This window comes from Podarcis tiliguerta (genome assembly GCF_965153285.1).
Source record: "Podarcis tiliguerta genome assembly, chromosome: 8".
In the NCBI taxonomy this organism is placed as follows: domain Eukaryota; kingdom Metazoa; phylum Chordata; class Lepidosauria; order Squamata; family Lacertidae; genus Podarcis; species Podarcis tiliguerta.
The window spans coordinates 86,164,859-86,183,603 of NC_139541.1; the positions used below are offsets into that span (position 1 = coordinate 86,164,859).

At 48.2% G+C, this 18,745-nt stretch overlaps 1 protein-coding gene and 1 long non-coding RNA gene across 3 annotated transcripts in view; one reads left to right on the forward strand and one right to left on the reverse strand.

Annotated features, from left to right (window-relative positions):
• The first annotated feature begins 131 nt into the window (after window positions 1–131).
• Window positions 132–2,899, forward strand: LOC310684898. Its single transcript, XR_014514944.1, has 2 exons — window positions 132–464; window positions 817–2,899. It is a non-coding gene; the product is annotated as an uncharacterized lncRNA (long non-coding RNA).
• The window catches only part of CLIP3 (CAP-Gly domain containing linker protein 3), a 37,315-nt gene continuing 20,619 nt past the window's right edge, over window positions 2,050–18,745 (reverse strand). For both annotated transcript variants that reach the window (XM_083455463.1, XM_083455462.1), the window contains exons 6-15: window positions 17,150–17,268; window positions 15,727–15,963; window positions 14,167–14,302; window positions 12,833–12,973; window positions 10,427–10,561; window positions 9,832–9,955; window positions 7,839–7,903; window positions 5,956–6,028; window positions 3,418–5,733; window positions 2,050–3,198 (exon numbers count right to left, since the gene is read on the reverse strand). In XM_083455463.1, coding sequence (XP_083311589.1) covers window positions 5,679–5,733; window positions 5,956–6,028; window positions 7,839–7,903; window positions 9,832–9,955; window positions 10,427–10,561; window positions 12,833–12,973; window positions 14,167–14,302; window positions 15,727–15,963; window positions 17,150–17,268 — 1,085 coding nt within the window. In that variant the 3' untranslated portion in view covers window positions 2,050–3,198; window positions 3,418–5,678. The remainder of the gene's footprint in view (window positions 3,199–3,417; window positions 5,734–5,955; window positions 6,029–7,838; window positions 7,904–9,831; window positions 9,956–10,426; window positions 10,562–12,832; window positions 12,974–14,166; window positions 14,303–15,726; window positions 15,964–17,149; window positions 17,269–18,745) is intronic.

An 18,745-nucleotide genomic window follows, 5' to 3' on the forward strand; every position in this document is an offset into this window, starting at 1 on the left:
TGGTCAAAATGAGTCTTTGGTGGGGAGGGGGCGGGAGTGTTCTTGAAGAGCAAAGGACGCTGGGAGCCAGGACTCCTGGGTTCCTTTGAAGGGCTGGTGAAAGGAGATGGGGCGGGACTCCTGGGTTATTTTGATTGTCTGGGGGAAAGAGAGGGGCCAGGACTCCTGGGTTCTCTAGTGGGTTTGGAGAAAGCAGAGGGGCCAGGACTCCTGGGTCCCTTTGGGGGTGTGGGAGAAGGATATCTTGCTATGAGATTTTCTTGGGGAAGTTGAATGAACCCGAACCCTACTCTGACCAAGCCCTGCTAGAAAGGCAAGCCCACCCGGTTTCTTTCTGAAACTGTATAATGCTTTGTTCAGTAAACTTTTCTTTCTGCACTCCGCCTGCTTTGTTCAAGTGCCTTTGCTCTTAATTCCAGTGTGGTGTAGTGGTTAGTATCGGATTAGGACTTAGGAAGGTAAAGGTAAAGGGACCCCTGACCATTTGGTCCAGTTGTGGCCGACTCTGGGGTTGCAGGGCTCATCTCGCTTTACTGGCCGAGGGATCCGGTGTACAGCTTCCGGGTCATGTGGCCAGCATGACTAAGCCGCTTCTGGTGAACCAGAGCAGCGCACCGTTTACCTTCCCGCCGGAGCGGTACCTATTGATCTACTTGCACTTTGACGTGCTTTTGAACTGCTAGGTTGGCAGGAGCAGGGACCGAGCAACGGGAGCTCACCCAGTTGCGGGGATTCGAACCGTTGACCTTCTGATCGGCAAGCCCTAGGCTCTGTGGTTTAACCCACAGCGCCACCCGCGTCCCTAGGAAACCAGAGTCCAAATCCCCATTCATCCACATAAATCTCGCTGGGTGACCTTGGGAGAATCACTGTCTCTCAGCCTAACCTACCTTGCAGGATGGTTGCGAGGAAAAAATGGGGAGAACTATGCATGTCCCCTGGAGGTCCTAGGAGGGAAGGTGGGTTCTAAATGTGGTACAATAAACAACCAATTTGGGAAACGCGTTTTGAACTGCGGCTTTTTGCTATATTTCTGGAGTGAGCTCTTGTTTGTGGGTAGCGAATATGGTGCACTTCTGATGTTCTACCTAGACTACATCTCCCATCATCCCTGACCATTGGTGCTAATGTGAGCTGGAGTCTACAGATCTGGAGGCTGCCAGCTTGGCTGTCGTTGAGCAGGATGAGCCTTTCTTGACATTGGGTACCCAGATGTTGGACTACAGTTCCCATCATCCTTAGCCGTGTCCAGGGCAGCTGCCTACTAGCTCCACCTGGTATGCAGGCTGAGACCCTATTTGCCCGCTGACTGTCTGGCCAGAGTGGTGCATGCTGTGGTTATCTCCCGCTTGGACTACTGCAATGCGCTCTACGTGGGGCTACCTTTGAAGGTGACCCGGAAACTGCAATTAATCCAGAATGCGGAAGCTAGACTGGTGATTGGGAGCAGCCGCCGAGACCACATAACACCGGTCCTGAGAGATCTACATTGGCTCCCAGTATGTTTCAGAGCACAATTCAAAGTGTTGCTGCTGATCTTGAAAGCCCTAAACGGCCTTGGCCCAGAATACCTGAAGGAGTGTCTCCACCCCCATCGTTCTGCCCAGACACTGAGGTCCAGCTCCGAGGGCCTTCTGGCGGTTTCCTCACTGCAAGAAGCCAAGTTACAGGGAACCAGGCAGAGGGCCTTCTTGGTGGTGGCACCCGCCCTGTGGAACGCCCTCCCACCAGATGTCAAAGAGAAAAACAACTCCCAGACTTTTAGAAGACATCTGAAGGCAGCCCTGTTTAGGGAAGCTTTTAATGTTTAACAGGTTATTGTATTTTAATACTTTGTTGGAAGCCACCCAGAGTGGCTGCGGAAACCCAGCCAGATGGGCGGGGTATAAATAATAAATTATTATTATTATTATATCTAGCAAGATAAGGGATGAAGGGAGTTGAGGTCCAACATCTTTGGGCCAAAAGTTGAGAAAGGCTGAGCTAGATTATTCCCCGGATCCATCTCAGAGAGAGAGAGAGCAGAAAGGAAGAGCTCTGCACACCATGCACATAGAAACACTTTTTATTCATTTGTTAATAACAGATAAGCAATAGCATAGTGATATTTTCGTCATGCTAAGGCCCCTGCCCCCCGATTTTTTCCTTCTTCCAGTGTGCCTGGGCGGACGAGGGGGTCAGGGAGGACAGAAATCATGCAAGATTCAACAGAGAGCTCAGCAGAGGGCACGGCAAGCCATCTCACTCGACAGTTTACAAAGTTATTTGTTTCGTTTAAAAAATAAAGAATATACATGGAGGCAGAAAGAACACAATCCAGTGTGGTTTCTACATAAAAAGGAAGGGAATCTCACGGGAAGCCACGGGGAAGGCCTGCGACTGAGATCCGGTGTAACGCCAGGGGCAAGTTGTCATTGCTGTTTGGGGAAGACTACGTACTCCCGGTTCGGACAAGGGAGGTGGAAGAACAGGCCTAGGTTCTTTCCCCTAGTGGCCCAACGCGAAGCTGAAATCAACTGAAAGGTTTATTTATTGCTGGTCAGTGAAGGGTTGCAGAGTGATAAGGAAGTTACAAGGACAAGTGAAGGATGAGGAGGTCGTGTGTATTTACAGCTGAGAGATGGCAGGCTGATGGCCAAAGGATGGCGCAAGATTGGGGGTACCTTGGCATCTCGAAACAAAAGAGAATATGGGGGTGATTTAGCATGGAAGGGAAGGTGAAAGGCAAGAGGCTTGGACTGCAATCTTTGCATACCAGTCTTTCCTCAAGACCCCAAATGTTTCCCCAGGTTTGAGTCTTTATGCTGGAATGCAAACATCCTCTCCGGACGTGGCTGTCCAAGCAGCCCTAATTCAACAGGTGCGGCGTTATCATCACTGGGAGCCTGTGCTCCACCCCCCCAAAAAGGCTGCACCTGTTGCCTTTCTGCACAGGCTGAAGGCAGAAGACTTCTGAATGTGGCATTCGTAGTCATCGTCCCAAAGCCCTTTGGCCTGTTTTTTTCTCAGGATTGCTTTCCGCAGTCTCCAAACGGACCTTGCAGGTGTGATAAGGAAGGAAACGGGAGCACATGCAGAGAGATGAGCAAGGAAGGAATTTGCTCAGGAGGTGGGGAAAGGAGGCCTTGCCCTTACTCCTCTCCCAAGCTGGGAGGAAGTCTGGGAACCTTGGCTTGGTCTGGAATGAAATCACGCACACTACCGTATTTTTCGCTCTATAAGACGCACCAGACCACAAGACGCACCTAGTTTTTGGAGGAGGAAAACAAGAAAAAAATATATTCTGAAAGCAGCAATCCCTTTTGCTGTTCTGGCTTCTGGGATAGCTGCGCAGCCTGCATTCGCTCCATAAGACGCACACACATTTCCCCTTACTTTTTAGGAGGGAAAAAGTGAGTCTTATAGAGCAAAAAATACGTTACTTTGTTTTCTAACTGCATGCTCTGTGACTGCGGGTGCCACCCGGTTTGCACCCACAATCTCAAAACGTTTAAAGCGCTGATGCAGAGATTCCTCCACAAAACTTCAAAAGGTTGACTGGATTTGAAGGTTTTGCTTTCCCAGCTCACTTTGACACTCAGCTCACTTTCCCAGCTGACTTTGACGCTCGTCCTGATCAATTCTGCTGATCTGCAGCAATAACCCAGGAACTCTCCACCTTGCCAGCCTCGGGAACTGCCCCAATAGGCAGATACCATGTGCTCTCTTGCTGTCCCAATATTTCGACTAAACCCTTTCCAAGCGAGCTAAAATGTAGGGACCTCTGAGCAAAAGCCGTATGTTTAAAATGTTAACTGAGATGGATTCTAATAGCTAACATGCTGCAGCTAATGAATGCTGGAGTTGAAGTGACAGTGAGTTACAGCAGCTTTTGCAAACCTGGGTCCCTCCAGATGTTTCGGAAGGCAGCTTCCATCAGCGCAACCAAAACATCTGGAAGGCACCAGGCTGGCAAAAGGAAAGTTATAATATTTCTTTATTCTCTCCCACCCACCACCCACCCCCATGTTTTTAGTAGGAAAAAGTGACTTCTGGAAATATATGCTCAATATACACACAGAGATACACATACTACAAACCATCACAGGCTGTTACTAGGTGGTTTCCTCCTCCCTGTAGGCTAACTCACACAAATGCTAAGCACAGCTGCTAACACTACGTTTTAGATGAGACTTGCATCTGCACCCCACAGGTCGCTATTGTTCGGTTGCAAAGAAAACTAATTTGTCCGAGGAGTCGGTGTGCTCAGATGCTACAAGTCGGGACCCTGGACGCTGCAGACTATCTCCTCCTCCTGTCTGTGTGCATGAGGTCGGCAAGAATGCCTTGCCAGAGCCAGCCTTCGCTTCCAAGACATTTTGGACTACGACTCCCATCAGCCCCAGCGGGCTCAGCTGTGCTCCCATTGGCCACAGCAGCCAGTGCTGGAGCTGATGGGAGTTGTAGTCCAAAGCATCTGGAAGGCCTCGACTTGGAGAAGGCTTCATTGCTGTTTCGAGCTGACGTCCTGCACTGCTTTTGTGTCCTTCTGAGGTCTTGGGAGGGCTTCCTCCTGTTTCCTGAGCCTCTTCGATACCTCTTGATGAAGACGCTGTCCCCAAGAGAGAAGGGACTCTTTGGGTAAAGGTGAAAAGGGGTGATATCCCCTCTCCCTGCTTGCTGGAAACCTCCCCGCTCTCATAAGGGCATCAGAAGCCCTGCTGGATCAAGCCAAAAGGGAGCCCGGGCAACCTGGGTACCCCAGCAGCCAACCAGATTCCCTGACGTGAAGTCCATAAACAGGCCATGAACACAGCAACGCTCTTCCCCACCTGCAACTGCCAGCAACTGGGGTTCAAAGGCAGGTTTTTGCCTTTTGTGCAATGTCGGGACTCATCAGCACTACCCGCCTGTCTGGGGAGCAGAGGGAAAGAAGCCGGTTGCTCTGTGGGGGCCACCAGAAATTGCTGGGGGAGGTGGATGTGGACATTGGCCACAGGCCATGGGTTAGCCGCTCCTGCTGAGCACACTTACCTGCAAATAGTGAACTCAATGGGGCTTACTTCGGAGCAGCCCCTGAACAGGCCTGCAGCGCAAGGGACCAGGCTGCCCAGGGCACCCTCTTTTTAGGGGAAAGCTAGAACGAGGAGAGGGCAGAACCGGGAGCATAGCAGAGGGAAGATAACATTAATCTCGTCTCAGGCAACAGGGTTCAGCTTCTACCAAGGCAATCTGCTCTGCACGTGTGATTTTCCAGCAGGCATAATGAGAAATTCTGCGAGTTTGTGATCTTTTGCGACACGCACCAGGCGAGTGGGGAGGAAGCCAGAGATTTATCTCCAGACCACAGCTCCTAGGGCTCTGTCCTCCATTTAAAGACGTCTGAGCCGACTAAGCGCGTGAGCTTTTAGGTGCCAATTAATAGGCTGGAAAACGAAGAGGTGCCAGAAGAGACCTGCTTTAGCCGAAATCCCATGGGTACGAGTGCCAGGAAACGGGGGACGGAAGGTATAAGTATAGCATTTCTCACAAACTACTAGAGGGGTGGTGTTAATATGTTTTAACAAGGCACTGGGGTTCACTAGAACGGCAATCAGGGGAGGAGAGATGAGGGCAAAAAATAACCGAAGAGCAGTCTTTGATTACTTGGAGAGCGAAGAAACAGCAGGGGAAAAGGGAAGAGGGAGCCGCAGGTAGGTTTACGACTGCATTTCTGCACGGAGCATCCACGGAAACCAACAGCAGAAAAGTAACCTGCAGAAGACGAAGGGAAGGGGGGAGAGAGTTTGGAAAATGACTATTGATGAAGCTCTGGAGGAGGACAGGAAGCAGCAGAAGAGGAAACATCACCAGATTACGAGTCCACCGCTCTTAACCACTACACCACACTGGCTCGCAGTCTCTTGGGAGCTGGACATGCCTGGTGTTTGTGAACTGAAGAGATTTCAAAGGGAGGCAAACATAGGTTGTTCTTACCTAGAGATGGAGTTTTCCGATGTGATATCTTTTGGGGTTCTGACTGCTGTGAAGTTGCGCTTTGGCTGTGAGACTGCAGGAGAGGGAAAAGGAAGAGGTGGTCCTTTTAAGAACGGAGAAAAGGGGGCACATTCAGTCAATGATGCCTCTTTCTTGCCCCCACCTTCTGAGGGTAAGATGCCATTCCCAGCCACCGCAAACCCTCCAAGTGCCCTTACTTTCCAAGGACGTCCCTGATTTAGAGAAGCCGTCCCGGTTTCTGATTTGATTCCAAAATGTCCCGCTTTTCCTTAGGATGTCCCTATTTTCATTGGAGAAATGTTGGAGGGTATGGTGTTATCCGACTCCCCGAGCTGTCTAAAGGCAGTCCTGTACTGTCATACCTCAGGATGAACACGCTTCAGGTTGAGCGTTTTCGGGTTGCACTCCGTGGCAACCTGGAAGTAACGGAACACTTTGCTTCCGGGTTTCGCCGCTCACACATGCACAGACGCTGAAAATGACGTCACGCACATGCGCAGAAGCAGCGAAACATGACCCGCGCAGACGCGCCGTCGCATGTTATATTTGCTTCAGATTGCGAACGGGGCTCCGGAACGGATCCCGTTCGCATCCAGAGGTACCACTGTATAGGGAAGTTTTTATAATAATAATAATAATTTACCATTTATACCCCGCCCATCTGGCCAGGTCTCCCCAGCCACTCTGGGCAGCTTCCAACAAAATATTAAAATACAATAGTCTGTTAAACATTAAAAGTTTCTTTAATGTTTTATTATGTTTTTATATATGTTGGAAGCTGCCCAGAGTGGCTGGGGAAACCCAGTAAGGTATGTGGGGTATAAATAGTAAAATTATCGTTATGGAATGGGACGTCCCTATTTCCATCAGAGAAAGAAGGGCATGAGCACTGGAAATCCAGAAGAGGAGGAAAATATGATCCACGCCACACCTGAAGATTAAGTGAAATGGACCTCTCAGATTCCCCTAATTCATTTCTCTTGCAAAAAACAAACAAACAAACAGCAAACCCACCCACAGGTGCATATTCTTGTAAAATAATTTATTCTTTTTACACAATATGTCCTGTTGTGAAATCCTGTCTTACAACATGCATGTGACAATTCAGCCCTTTGCTTCCCGGTTGTTGCCTACAGTTGCCAAATGGTTAGGTTTTTTTAAGGGGGGAGGGGTTCCTAACCTGAAATCTAGCAAATTTTTATTCATTTAGCAAGATCCATGTACCATTTAATCAACAAAAAGGAACCCTAAGTGGTTTGCATAAAATAATATAAAATATTTTAAAAGAGCAATAAAATCAAGTATTCTTTTTTTTAAAAAAAAAAACCATTTAACCTAAAATTGATCAAAACATGTAAATAAATCAGCAGTTCTAAAACAAATGTATGCAATAATAGGACACGTCTAAGTTGGCAGGTGATAAAAGTTCTTAATGCAGCTGCATCTACCGTATTGGCCTGAAAATAAGCCTTCCCCCCCAAATTCCGACTGTGAAAAGTTAAAGTGCGGCTTAAATCTGCGACCTTACAAAAATTGGCTTTTGCGATATCGCTGCTGAAACAGACATACGGTAAAACAGAACGGGTGTGAGTGCCTGCCGAATTTTAAGCGAGCGGCTTATATTCGGGTATAGTATTTTCTTCTCCCCTCCCCCTTGAATTTTAAAGGTGCAGCTTATATTCGGGTGCGGCTTATATCCGGGCCAATACGGTATATGGGAAAACATCGCCTGCTGAACTTGTCAGGCAGCATTAAAAAGCACAGGAGACCTACAAAAGTGGGGAACAGATTTTTGGAAACTCTTGCATTGCATCTTTGCTCACGTGGGAGGAAACGGGGGGCAAAACCCAGGGTGTACCTACTAGTGACTTGGTGGACTTTCTTTGCCGAAGTGCCATCTCCCTGGGAATCTTTGGGGCCTCCGATTCTGCAGCAGAGAGACGGCCACAATTAATTCACAGTCAAGAACAAGGCAAGCATAAAAAACAGATTAATTGCCAGGAGATCAAAGAATTGTAGATTTGGAAGGGTACCCCCAAGGTCATCTAGTCCAACGCCCTGCAATGCAGGAACCACAAGCTAAATAATCCCTGACAGATGGCCGCCCAATCTCCGTTTAAAAATCTGCAAGGGAGTCCACCACCTTCTGAGGGAGTCTGTTCCACTGTTGAACAACTCCTGCCATCGGAATTTTTCCCTTGATTTTTAGATGGAATCTCCTTCCTTCTCATTTGAAGCCACTGTTTGGGTTTTGCCCTCTGAGGGAGCAGAAAAGAAGCTTGCTCCATCTTCCTTTCAGATTTTTGAAGATGGCTCTCATTTCTCCTCTTTCCCAGGCTAAACGTACCCAGCTCCTTCAACCGTTCCTCATCAGGCTTAGTTTCCAGGGTTTTGATCATCTTGGTCACCCTCCTCTGCACACCTTCCAGCTTCTCAACATCCTACTCAACATGGTGTCTTCCCACGTGCCCCCTTTGGAACTCGGATGTTTGTAGTAGTGGCTATGATTATTTTAAAATGTTCAGGGAGGCAGGAGAGGATATATTGTTTATTAATATCCTTCCTAATGTGCTAGCAAGTTTCTTTACAGCAGATAACCGGTTGCAGGCTTGTGTAAGCCTCTCACTATTAGGTTCCTGGTAAGTTCTCTTATATCCCTCTTAAAAGAATAACCATGCCACAATCTTGTGTAAAGTACAGTCATATCTCAGGTTACAGACTCTTGAGGGTGCGTTTTTTTGGGGTTGTGGACCACCGAAACCCGGAAGTACCGGAATGGGTTACTTCCAGGTTTCAGCGGTCACGCATGCGCAGAAGCGCTAAATAATGCTTTGCGCATGTGCAGAAGCGCCGAATCGCAACCTGTGCATGTGCAGACATCCGCTGTGGCTTGCGAATGCTGCGGGTTGCGAACGTGCATCCCACACAGATCACGTTCACAACCCGAGCATCCACTGCATATAAAAAAAGTTTTCTCACATTCAGTTCACAGTTGGATCCCTGAAGGCTGACTTAGTTACAAAGGATATACATGTGGATCTATCCCATATGGGGATAATCCCAGTGTCCTCTGGAGGCTGGAAGCCAACAGAGCATCTCTAGCTAAAAAGCTGCTCCAATGACAGAGGAAGTGAAAAACAGAGCGAGTGCTGGGTGCCTTGCCCCTTTTGTTACTTGGACAGGTAAGTCACGCCCACCTCTAGTCACATGCAAAGGAAGTATGTCCCAGCCAGAGGAAACAGGAAGCTTTCGACTGGCTGGACCAAACATCCCCTTGCATGTCCACTCTAGGAAAACAAGGAATGTTGTACTTGACTGCTGCTTATGTATCACATCCCACAATATAGGTAAAGGGACCCCTGACCATTAGGTCCAGTCATGGCCGACTCTGGGGTTGCGGCGCTCATCTCGCTTTATTGGTCGAGGGAGCCGGCGTACAGCTTCCGGGTCATGTGGCCAGCATGACTAAGCCGCTTCTGGCGAACCAGAGCAGCGCACGGAAACGCCGTTTACCTTCCCGCTGGAGCAGTACCTATTTATCTACTTGCACTGGCATGCTTTCGAACTGCTAGGTTGGCAGGAGCAGGGACCGAGCAACGGGAGCTCACCCCGTCGCGGGGATTCGAACCGCCAATCTTCCGATCGGCAAGTCCTAGGCTCTGTGGTTTAACCCACAACAGCAGCTGCGTCCCTTATCCCGCAATATATACTGCCTAATTTTCAAGTAAAGGCAGCAAACGAATCAGCAGCTTCTCTCCAGAATATGCTCCCCAAATTAGAACAGGATCGCTCTTAGCTATGTTAAAAACTATTTTAGCATTTTGTTAAATCACGCGAAATATAAATCCCCCACACCTCTGCACTCTGGAAGGAGGGGCAAAGACTCCATGCTTAGGGGCGCAGGTGAAATAGCGAACTCCAAAGACCGAGCCATCGTGTTTTCCTGTGGGCTTGTCAAGTTCAATGCCAAACCAGTAGCCTGGAGAGAAAGAGAGAAAGGGAGAGAAAAACATGCAAATTAGACAGAAATGCAGATTTTTAAATTACTGTTGCTAATTCCAACAGAGACTAGGAATTCGTCTCACAGATTTCAAAGGGGACTCCCTTCCACATTAGTAACGCTGAGGACTACAACCTGAATCCCGCAGAATGCTTTGCAATCGGCGTCCTCGTTTGCACTCTCCCAAAAGAACAACACATGAGGTAGACCACTGTTACTCCGATTGTCAAAGGGGTGAAACTGATAGTGATCTGAGGCACGCAGGGAGATCACAGCAGAGGCAGGACTTGAACTCAGGACCCTTGCTCAAATTAGGACTCCTGAGGTTATTTTTTTAATGCTACCGATCCAAAGTCTGCACGTTGGTCTCAATGCTCTGCCCCACACCCTAGACAGGATCTTAACTCCTCCAGTGGAAATGGATTCCCAGATCACCAGCCCTTGACTTACCTGGGGCAAAATCTGTCTTCCCATAGAAACGAATTATGCCTTGCTTCTGACCTGCCACCAGGACGTGATCCCCAATCTCAATCTTCAGTCCTTCACGGTCCAGGCTGCCAACAGATAAGGACTTCTTCCTGAGAGCTGGACACAGCAGACGGGTGGAGAGAAGCGAGATCTGAATGTTTTAGTTTGCTACATGTTATGTACTGAGTTGAATAGGATCCAAAATGCAGCAGTCTGATTGGTCCTAGAACAATAGGATTCAGAATGCAGCAGTCTGATTGGTCCACAGGAGCCACCCAATCCAGCTCCAGGTGGAAGTGAATCCGCAACCTGATTGGCCTACAGGAGAATCCCAGAATTAGCCAATCACGTGGGGCCCATTGTGTAACTAATGTATATAAAGCAGACATTCTGGGGGAATTTCCATTCCTCCTCGCCACTATGAGCTGAATAACGAGCATGAAATCCACTCTCGACTCCAAGTATATTTCACTACATAACTTCTTTATCTTGTTTTATTTATCAAATTTCTATCTTGATTAAAATAAAACGTATTTTAAACCATCCAAAAACACGGTAAACACCTGAAAACAATTGCGGGGGATTCCTACAACACATCCAGGTCTATAATTTTATTATGTCTGTTGTCTTTATATCTTTATAGAATCATAGACCTGTAGAGTTGGAAGTGTCAGGAGGTCCTACGCATGAGTAGGAAGCCGGCAGAGACACATGAGACTCCATTTCCTCAGGGTCTTGCGAAAGAACAATGTCAAAGAAAAACTGATGATCTCCTTCTACTGGGCCACAACAGAAAGTGTCCTTTCATCCTGTATTACATTGTGGTACGCTGGTTTGACAGCCACAGACTGCAAGTCCCTACAGAGGGTGGTGAATACAGCACATGACACCATGGGCTGTCCCCGGAGTTTGCTAGATGACATCATCATCATCATCACCATCATCATCATAATTTATATATACCCCGCCCATCTGGCTGGGTTTCCCCAGCCACTCTGGGCAGCTTCCAACGGAATATTAAAATACAATAACCTATTAAACATTAAAAGCTTCCCTAAACAAGGCTGCCTTCAGATGTCTTCTAAAAGTCTGGTAGTTGTTGTTCTCTTTGACATCTGGCGGGAGGGTGTTCCACAGGGCAGGTGCCACCACCGTGAAGGCCCTTGCGGGAGACCGCTGCCTCAGGAGAGCGAGGAAAATTCTTAGAGACGACTCACACCCTGAGCAGCACCTCTTTAGTCTCCTACCTTCGGGCAGGAGATATAGAAGTATAGTTAGCCACGCTAACAGGTTAAAGAACAGCTTTTATCCGTGGGCTATTGTGCTGCTGAATGGAAAAAAAGAGTGGTGCATTTGACTTCCGACAAGCACACAGAGATCGAACAAGACTGGGGGGGGAGAGTGGGGCTCGTTTAATTTCACTGCACATAGGTGGTATAGTGACGATAAAGGTTTATTTATTTATTTACATGCCTGACTGGCATGTTATCTCCCTCCTGGTCGTTCTTTCAGGAGATTCAAAAGCTTTCTCCAGCCTGAACATCACAGCGACTGATACCAAGAACTATCAGCACACTTCAGCAAACTGACGGAATATGCAGAGATGGACAAATTGACTGGGAAAATAAGGAACCAACGCGACCAGAGATTTTCCGAGGACTGGAGCAAATTTACAGAATATATCAAAAATGAATGTGAGGAACAACTAACGCTTGTTGGCTTTCAAGAAGCTTTGTGAAAAAGATTGACAGAAATGTTGTTTGAAAGAAAGGCTAAGACTAAGAGAGATAAAGTGCAACATAAACTTAAGAAATGTGAGATGTAGTGAGATTATGGAGAATTGTCAGATAGGCTGATGGAAGTCCAAAAGATGTTTATGTATAAAACAAATGTTAAATTTGGATATAATGTTTATTGGAAATTGAATAAAAATTATTTATAAAAAAAATAAAAAAAGAACTATCAGCACACTTCAGGATCAGCAGAGTATAGGCAGTCAGCGTTCAGACTCAGTAGTGCAGCTTTTTGGTGAAACTACATTTATTTACGTATACGCACTTGGAGCATCGCAAGTCTGCTCCTTCCTCTTGCTCATCAGACAGCAAAGAGAGAGAACACAAGGACCAATGTCCTACATCACGCAAACACAGTAATAAAAACATCCTGTCTCCGTCGCTTCCCGCAATGTGAAATGAAAACATACACTGTCGTGGGATAAAAGCAATCCCGTGACTGCAACACGGGAAAAGAATCCTAACAGGAAGGAACCACAAGGGTCCTCTAGTCTGACGTCCTGCAATTCAGGAGTCTCAACTAAAGCATCCACGACAGGGTGCCTCCAACCTTTGCGTAAAAGGAGAGTCCACAATGAAAGAGAGCCCAGCTTACCTTTCTTGTCCTTGTCTTTTTCCTTCCGGCCCTTTGCGGTCATGCGGGAAAAGTCCATGCGGGGGGTTCGTGGGGTGGAGGTCACCGACGAAGGCGTCTGATCGGCGGCTTTGGTGATCTTGGACACAGAAGCAAACACTCCTGGGAAGGGCAAAGGGGAAGGAAAACCAGATGCCCAAAGCTTACATGGCGGGTAAGAACCGTGCAAACAATGACAACAATTTATACACCGCCCATCTGGCTGGGTTTCCCCAGCCACTCTGGGCAGCTGCCAGCCGGATATTAAAAACACAATACAGCATTAAACATTAAAAGCTTCCCGAAACAGGGCTGCCTTCAGATGTCTTCTAAACGTCATAGTTGTTTATTCCTTTGACATCTGATGGGAGGGTGTTCCACAGGGCAGGTGCCACTACTGAAAAGGCCCTCTGCCTGGTTCCATGTAACATGGCTTCTTGCAGTTAGGGAACTGCCAGAAGACCCTCGGAGCTGGACCTCAGTGTCCGGGCTGAACAATGGGGGTGGAGATGCTCCTTCAGGTATACTGGACCGAGGCCATTTAGGGCTTTCAAGGTCAGCACCAACACTTTGATTTGTGCTCGGAAACGTCCAATTCGAACCGTTTAGTTTAATCAATTCAAAAAAACTTGGTGATGCCAGCTTTTCAAAATGGCAGTCATTTATGTCAGGAGCTCGCCCTACACTCGAGTAGGACCCTGGCAGAGACACATGCCCGACTGGCATGTTCTCTCCCTCCTGGTCGATCGTTCGGGAGCTTCATAAGCTTTCTTCAGCCTGAACATCACAGTGACCGATGCCAACTGACACCGGCACACTTAGGGATCCGCAGTCTTCGCAGTTGCGTAACAGACCTCAGCAACTCAGCATTTTGGCTAATCGACTTTATTGACATATAAACACACACGGAGCACTGCAACATGGCTCCCTCTCTCTCTCTAGCATCAGACAGCAAAGAGAAAAAGAACAAAGGACAATAGTCCCACTTGACGGAACACAGGAACACAAACATCCTGTCTCCGTCACTTCCCACGCGGTGGAGTCAAAACATACACCGTCATGTGAAAGACAACAATCCCATGACTGCAATCATGGAGTGGGAATTCTAACAAGTTATACTTCCAGTGACCCCCTGACACCCCCTTCTTAGCATCCCGCTAGGAAATCCCGCTCCCCCAGGGGGCATGTGCTGGGGGGAAACCCAGGAGTTCCACTCTTCTACAGATTTGATATTTGTGTAGCTGACTTGGGCGGCTGCTGGATTTGAAGGCAGAGGAGTGCTGGTGTCATGGGGGCATAACCCAACTTTAGATTACCGTGTTTTGGAGGGCAGATAAAGTAACGGATTCCTCCCACGCTGCCGTCGTTCTTGCCGTCCGGCTCGTCCAGCTCCACGCCCACCCACTGGCCGCTGGCAAATTCCGTCGTGCCGCAGAAACGCAAGGTGCCCAACTGCGGGGAGGCAAGGCGAGATTGGGGAAACAAGACGCAACAGAGGAAGTCGCCTTATAATAATGAATCGGACCACTGGCCCATCTAAATTAATATTGTTGGCACAGGCTGGCAGTAGCTTCCCTCGCTTTCGAACTGTTGCGGAAATGACATGGTGGGCGCATCTGTAAAGTTGTTACAATGTTGCAAATATTATGCCTGAATGTATCCCTTCAACTTGACAGCTCAGGGAAGATACCTATAAATTTGTAGTAAATCCATTTTTTAACCGACTCTCTTTGTTCCAACACCATTTTAATGCTGAAAGAAAAGTGAGTTTAGGCTCCACCTTTTCAGGTGTTCTGAAAGCCCATCTCCAGACAAGTCCTGAGGGCAAGGAGATGTCAGGAGTTTCATTGTTCTTCCGGTGATGGGTACTTAAGAGGTGTTGGGAAAAGTGTCTCATAAAGTGACCTAATGTTGAACTCATGTAACCCTTGTGTAAAAAGGTAAAGGGACCCCTGACCGTTAAGTCCAGTCGCAGACGACTCTGGGACTGCGGCGCTCATCTTGCTTTACTGGCCGAGGGAACCAACGTATGTCTGCACAGGTTGGCAGGAGCAGGGACCGAGCAATGGCAGCTCATCCCGTCACGGGGATTCGAACCGCCGACCTTCTGATCAGCAAGCCCTGGGCTCTGTGATTTAGAGAACGGCGCCACCTGTGTCCCTTGTGTAACCCTCCCCATTTGTGACATGCTAGTGATGTAGTGATGATGTATCCATGATGCCTCTCAAAGTGTATTCTGGGGGAAAGAGGGAAGGTTTAAAAGAGGAGGTCACCCCATGCTCAGGGTTCTTACTCCTGGGGGGACCTGCTGTGCAACAACAAAAATCATGGTCTACTGACCGCTATTTTCCTCCAAATTACTTGGCTGCAACTTCCTTCTTTTACTGACCGCATGGACTCTCCGGGGACTTGCACCCCGACGAGCTGGGCTGTTGCATAATCTCCCACCCCATAATTTTCCTTAACACGAACAGTACAGTCATACCTCATGTTACGTCTGCTTCATGTTACGTTCTTTCAGGTTATGACGTGGAAGTACCGGAAAGGGTTACTTCCAGGTTTTGCCACTCGCGCATGCGCAGACGCGCAAAACGACGTCACGCGCATGCGCAGAAGCGACGAATCGCAACCCGTGCGTGCGCAGACGCACTGCTGCGGGTTGCGCTCTTTTCATGTTGCGAACGGGCCTCCGGAATGGACCCCGTTCGCAACCAGAGGTACCACTGTATTGATTTAGTGGGTCAACCCTGAGTAGGACTAGAATTGGACACAACCCATTAGATGTAATCACCGTGGGCTTTTCAGTCCTCGCCAAGAGACACTCCTGATGGGGGTCCCAAACCCACCTGCCACGATGAGGGACACCTTGGCCTTACCTTCAGCCCGTCCACCATGACGCGGTCTCCGAGCTTGAGCCCGAGGGAGATGAGCATGAGGTTGCCCGGGATGTTGTCGTAGTTGGGCAGGGTGACCTTGGGGAGGTTGCAGCTCAAGGGCACGGCATCCAGAAGCAGCTGCTTCAGCTCCTTGGCAATCATGGCCGCCTCGGCTTTGTCCAAGGTCATGTCCATGGGGTCTGGGACCACGTCGGACGGCGCCTGGCCTTTGCTGTTCTGTTGGGAGAGAGGATTGCGCAGGGAGGGCATTGAGCTGGAGGAGACGTCGTGGGGGTCCATGGGGGTGAGGGGGGAATCCTCCACACCCCGTGAACCGTAAACCCCAGATTACCAGATTTCAGTGAGAAGGGAGAGGAAGCTTCTAGCATTTATATAACCTGAGATGCGAGGGCAAAATGTACAGGCACTGTTTTTATATTTGTGCCTGTGCTAAAGACTAGATTGCTCCTCCAGCCTTTCAGTCTCTCTCTCTCTCTCTCTCTCTCTCTCTCTCACACACACACACAAACAAATGAAAATAGGGACACTTCCCAGTCTCTTCCTTTCCCCAAAAGGACCCTCCTCAACCCCCCATTTTTTGTCCCTCCCTCCCACAAAGCATTTCCTATCAGCCATCCAGAGTGGGTGGGGAAACCCAGATAGGTGGGGGGGTAATAATAATAATAACAACAACAGAAGAAGAGCAAGTGCCAGGGCAGCTGTTTACCAGCTCCATCTGGTATGCAGGCTGAGACCCTCCCTGCCCGTGGACTGTCTCGCCAGAGTAGTGCATGCTCTGGTTATATCTCTCTTGGACTACTGCAATGCACTCTACGTGGGGCTACCTTTAAAGGTGACCCGGAAACTACAACTAATCCAGAATGTGGCAGCTAGACTGGGGACTGGGAGTGGCTGCCGGGACCACATAACACCGGTCTTGAAAGGCCTACACTGGTTCCCAGGACGTTTCGAAGCACAATTTAGAGTGTTGGTGCTGACCTTGAAAGCCCTAAATGGCCTCGGTCCAGTATACCTGAAGGAGCGTCTCCACCTCCATCTTTCTGCCTGGACATTGAGCTCCAGCGCCGAGGGCCTTCTGGCAGTTCCCTTGCTGCGAGAAGCGAAGTTACAGGGACCCAAACAGAGGGCCTTGTTGGTAGTGACACCCACCCTGTGAAACGCCCTCCCATCAGATGCCAAAGAAATAAACAACTATCTGACGTTAGAAGACATCTGAAGGCAGCCCTGTTTAGGGAAGTTTTTAATGACTGATGTTTCATCGTGTTTGTAATATTATTTTGGGAGCCACCCAGATTGGCTGGGGAGGCCCAGCCAGATGGGCGGGGTATAAGTAATAAATAATAATATATTACTACCATCATCATCATCAATATGTTTATCCACCACAGCTTCTTTTTCTTACCCTGACGGCTGGGTTGGCACCATGTTCCAGGAGACATTTCACGGCCCCAAGGCACAGGTTGGAAGCAGCAATGTGGAGGGCTGTTCCGTGGTTGAAGTCGCTACACGTCGAGTTCAGAACTGAAGGGGGAAGAATACACAGGTCGTGCAGGTATTAGAACCAACTTGCCACTGTTAGCATTTCGCACTTACAGCGATGAGCCAAACCATGGTTTAGTGAGAATGGGCAAGCGTGCAGGCAACCAGAGAGGAAACTGAGGCTGTTCCATCCCTCCTCCAGCTCTCCTTTCGCCATGCTACCCAGAGCTAAGCCATGGTTTGCCTTAGTCTCCTTCAAACCTAGGCTCATGGTTTGTCTCCCCCAAACAAACGACGAGCGGCAAAGCAGGAACAACTTTGGTTGCAACTCATGGTTTGTTGGGAGAGACAAACTAGAACTTAGCTCCAAGTAGCCTGGCAGCAGGGAGACTGGGAGAAAGGTAAAATAATCACTGTTGTTTGGCTTAGTATTATGTGCAAACCAGGCCACAGCATGCGAGGCTGTTTATGGGACAAGGTCAAAGGACGTGAAGGCCATGGGAAGCTACAAAAATTCCAGAAGGGTTGCTCTTACAGCAAAAATGAGTTTTGTGTCACCTTAAAGACTAACCAGCAGTGACAAACCTAGACAGCATCTTAAAAAGCAGAGACATCACCTTGCCAACAAAGGTCCGTATAGTTCAAGCTCTGGTTTTCCCAGTAGTGATGTACGGAAGTGAGAGCTGGACCATAAAGAAGGCTGGTCGCCGAAGAATGGATGCTTATGAATTCTGGTGCTGGAGGAGACTCTGGAGAGTCCCATGGACTGCAAGAAGATCCAACCTCTCCATTCTGAAGGAAATCAGCCCTGAGTGCTCACTGGAAGGACAGATCCTGAAGCTGAGGCTCCAAGACTTTGGCCACCTCATGAGAAGAGAAGACTCCCTGGAAAAGACCCTGAGGTTGGGAAAGATGGAGGGCACAAGGAGGACGACAGAGGACGAGATGGTGGGACAGTGTTCTCGAAGCTACAAACATGAGTTTGACCAAACTGCGGGAGGCAGTGGAAGACAGGAGGGCCTGGCGTGCTCTGGTCCAGGGGGTCACGAAGTGTTGGACATGACTAAACGATGAAACAACAAAAGACTAACCAATTTATTTTGGCGTCAGCTTTCTTTCTTTTTTTAAAATAATTTTTATTAACTGATCAATCAAATCATATCAAATCACATCACATAAATTCCGAATTACAAAGCCGAATTTTAAATTTTTGTTGAGAGGACCCATATTTTAAGATCCGAAGGGGGATTCTAATCATCTTCTTGCTACTGCGTTAATATCCAAATCAGTCCAAATAAAGTTCATAATTCTATCTAGTCTTATCTTGCTGTTTCCACATCCCATCTTGTTCATATATTTTTTCTTTTTTCTTTATGATCTCTTCTGATAATCTCCTTAAGCAGATAAACACCAATTAAATCCTGTGTGAATTTTTCTGTTTGTCCAATCCTCGTATCGAGATGGTTTCCATATATCATCACTTTCATAAATAACATCACTCTTTCCATCATTAATCTCA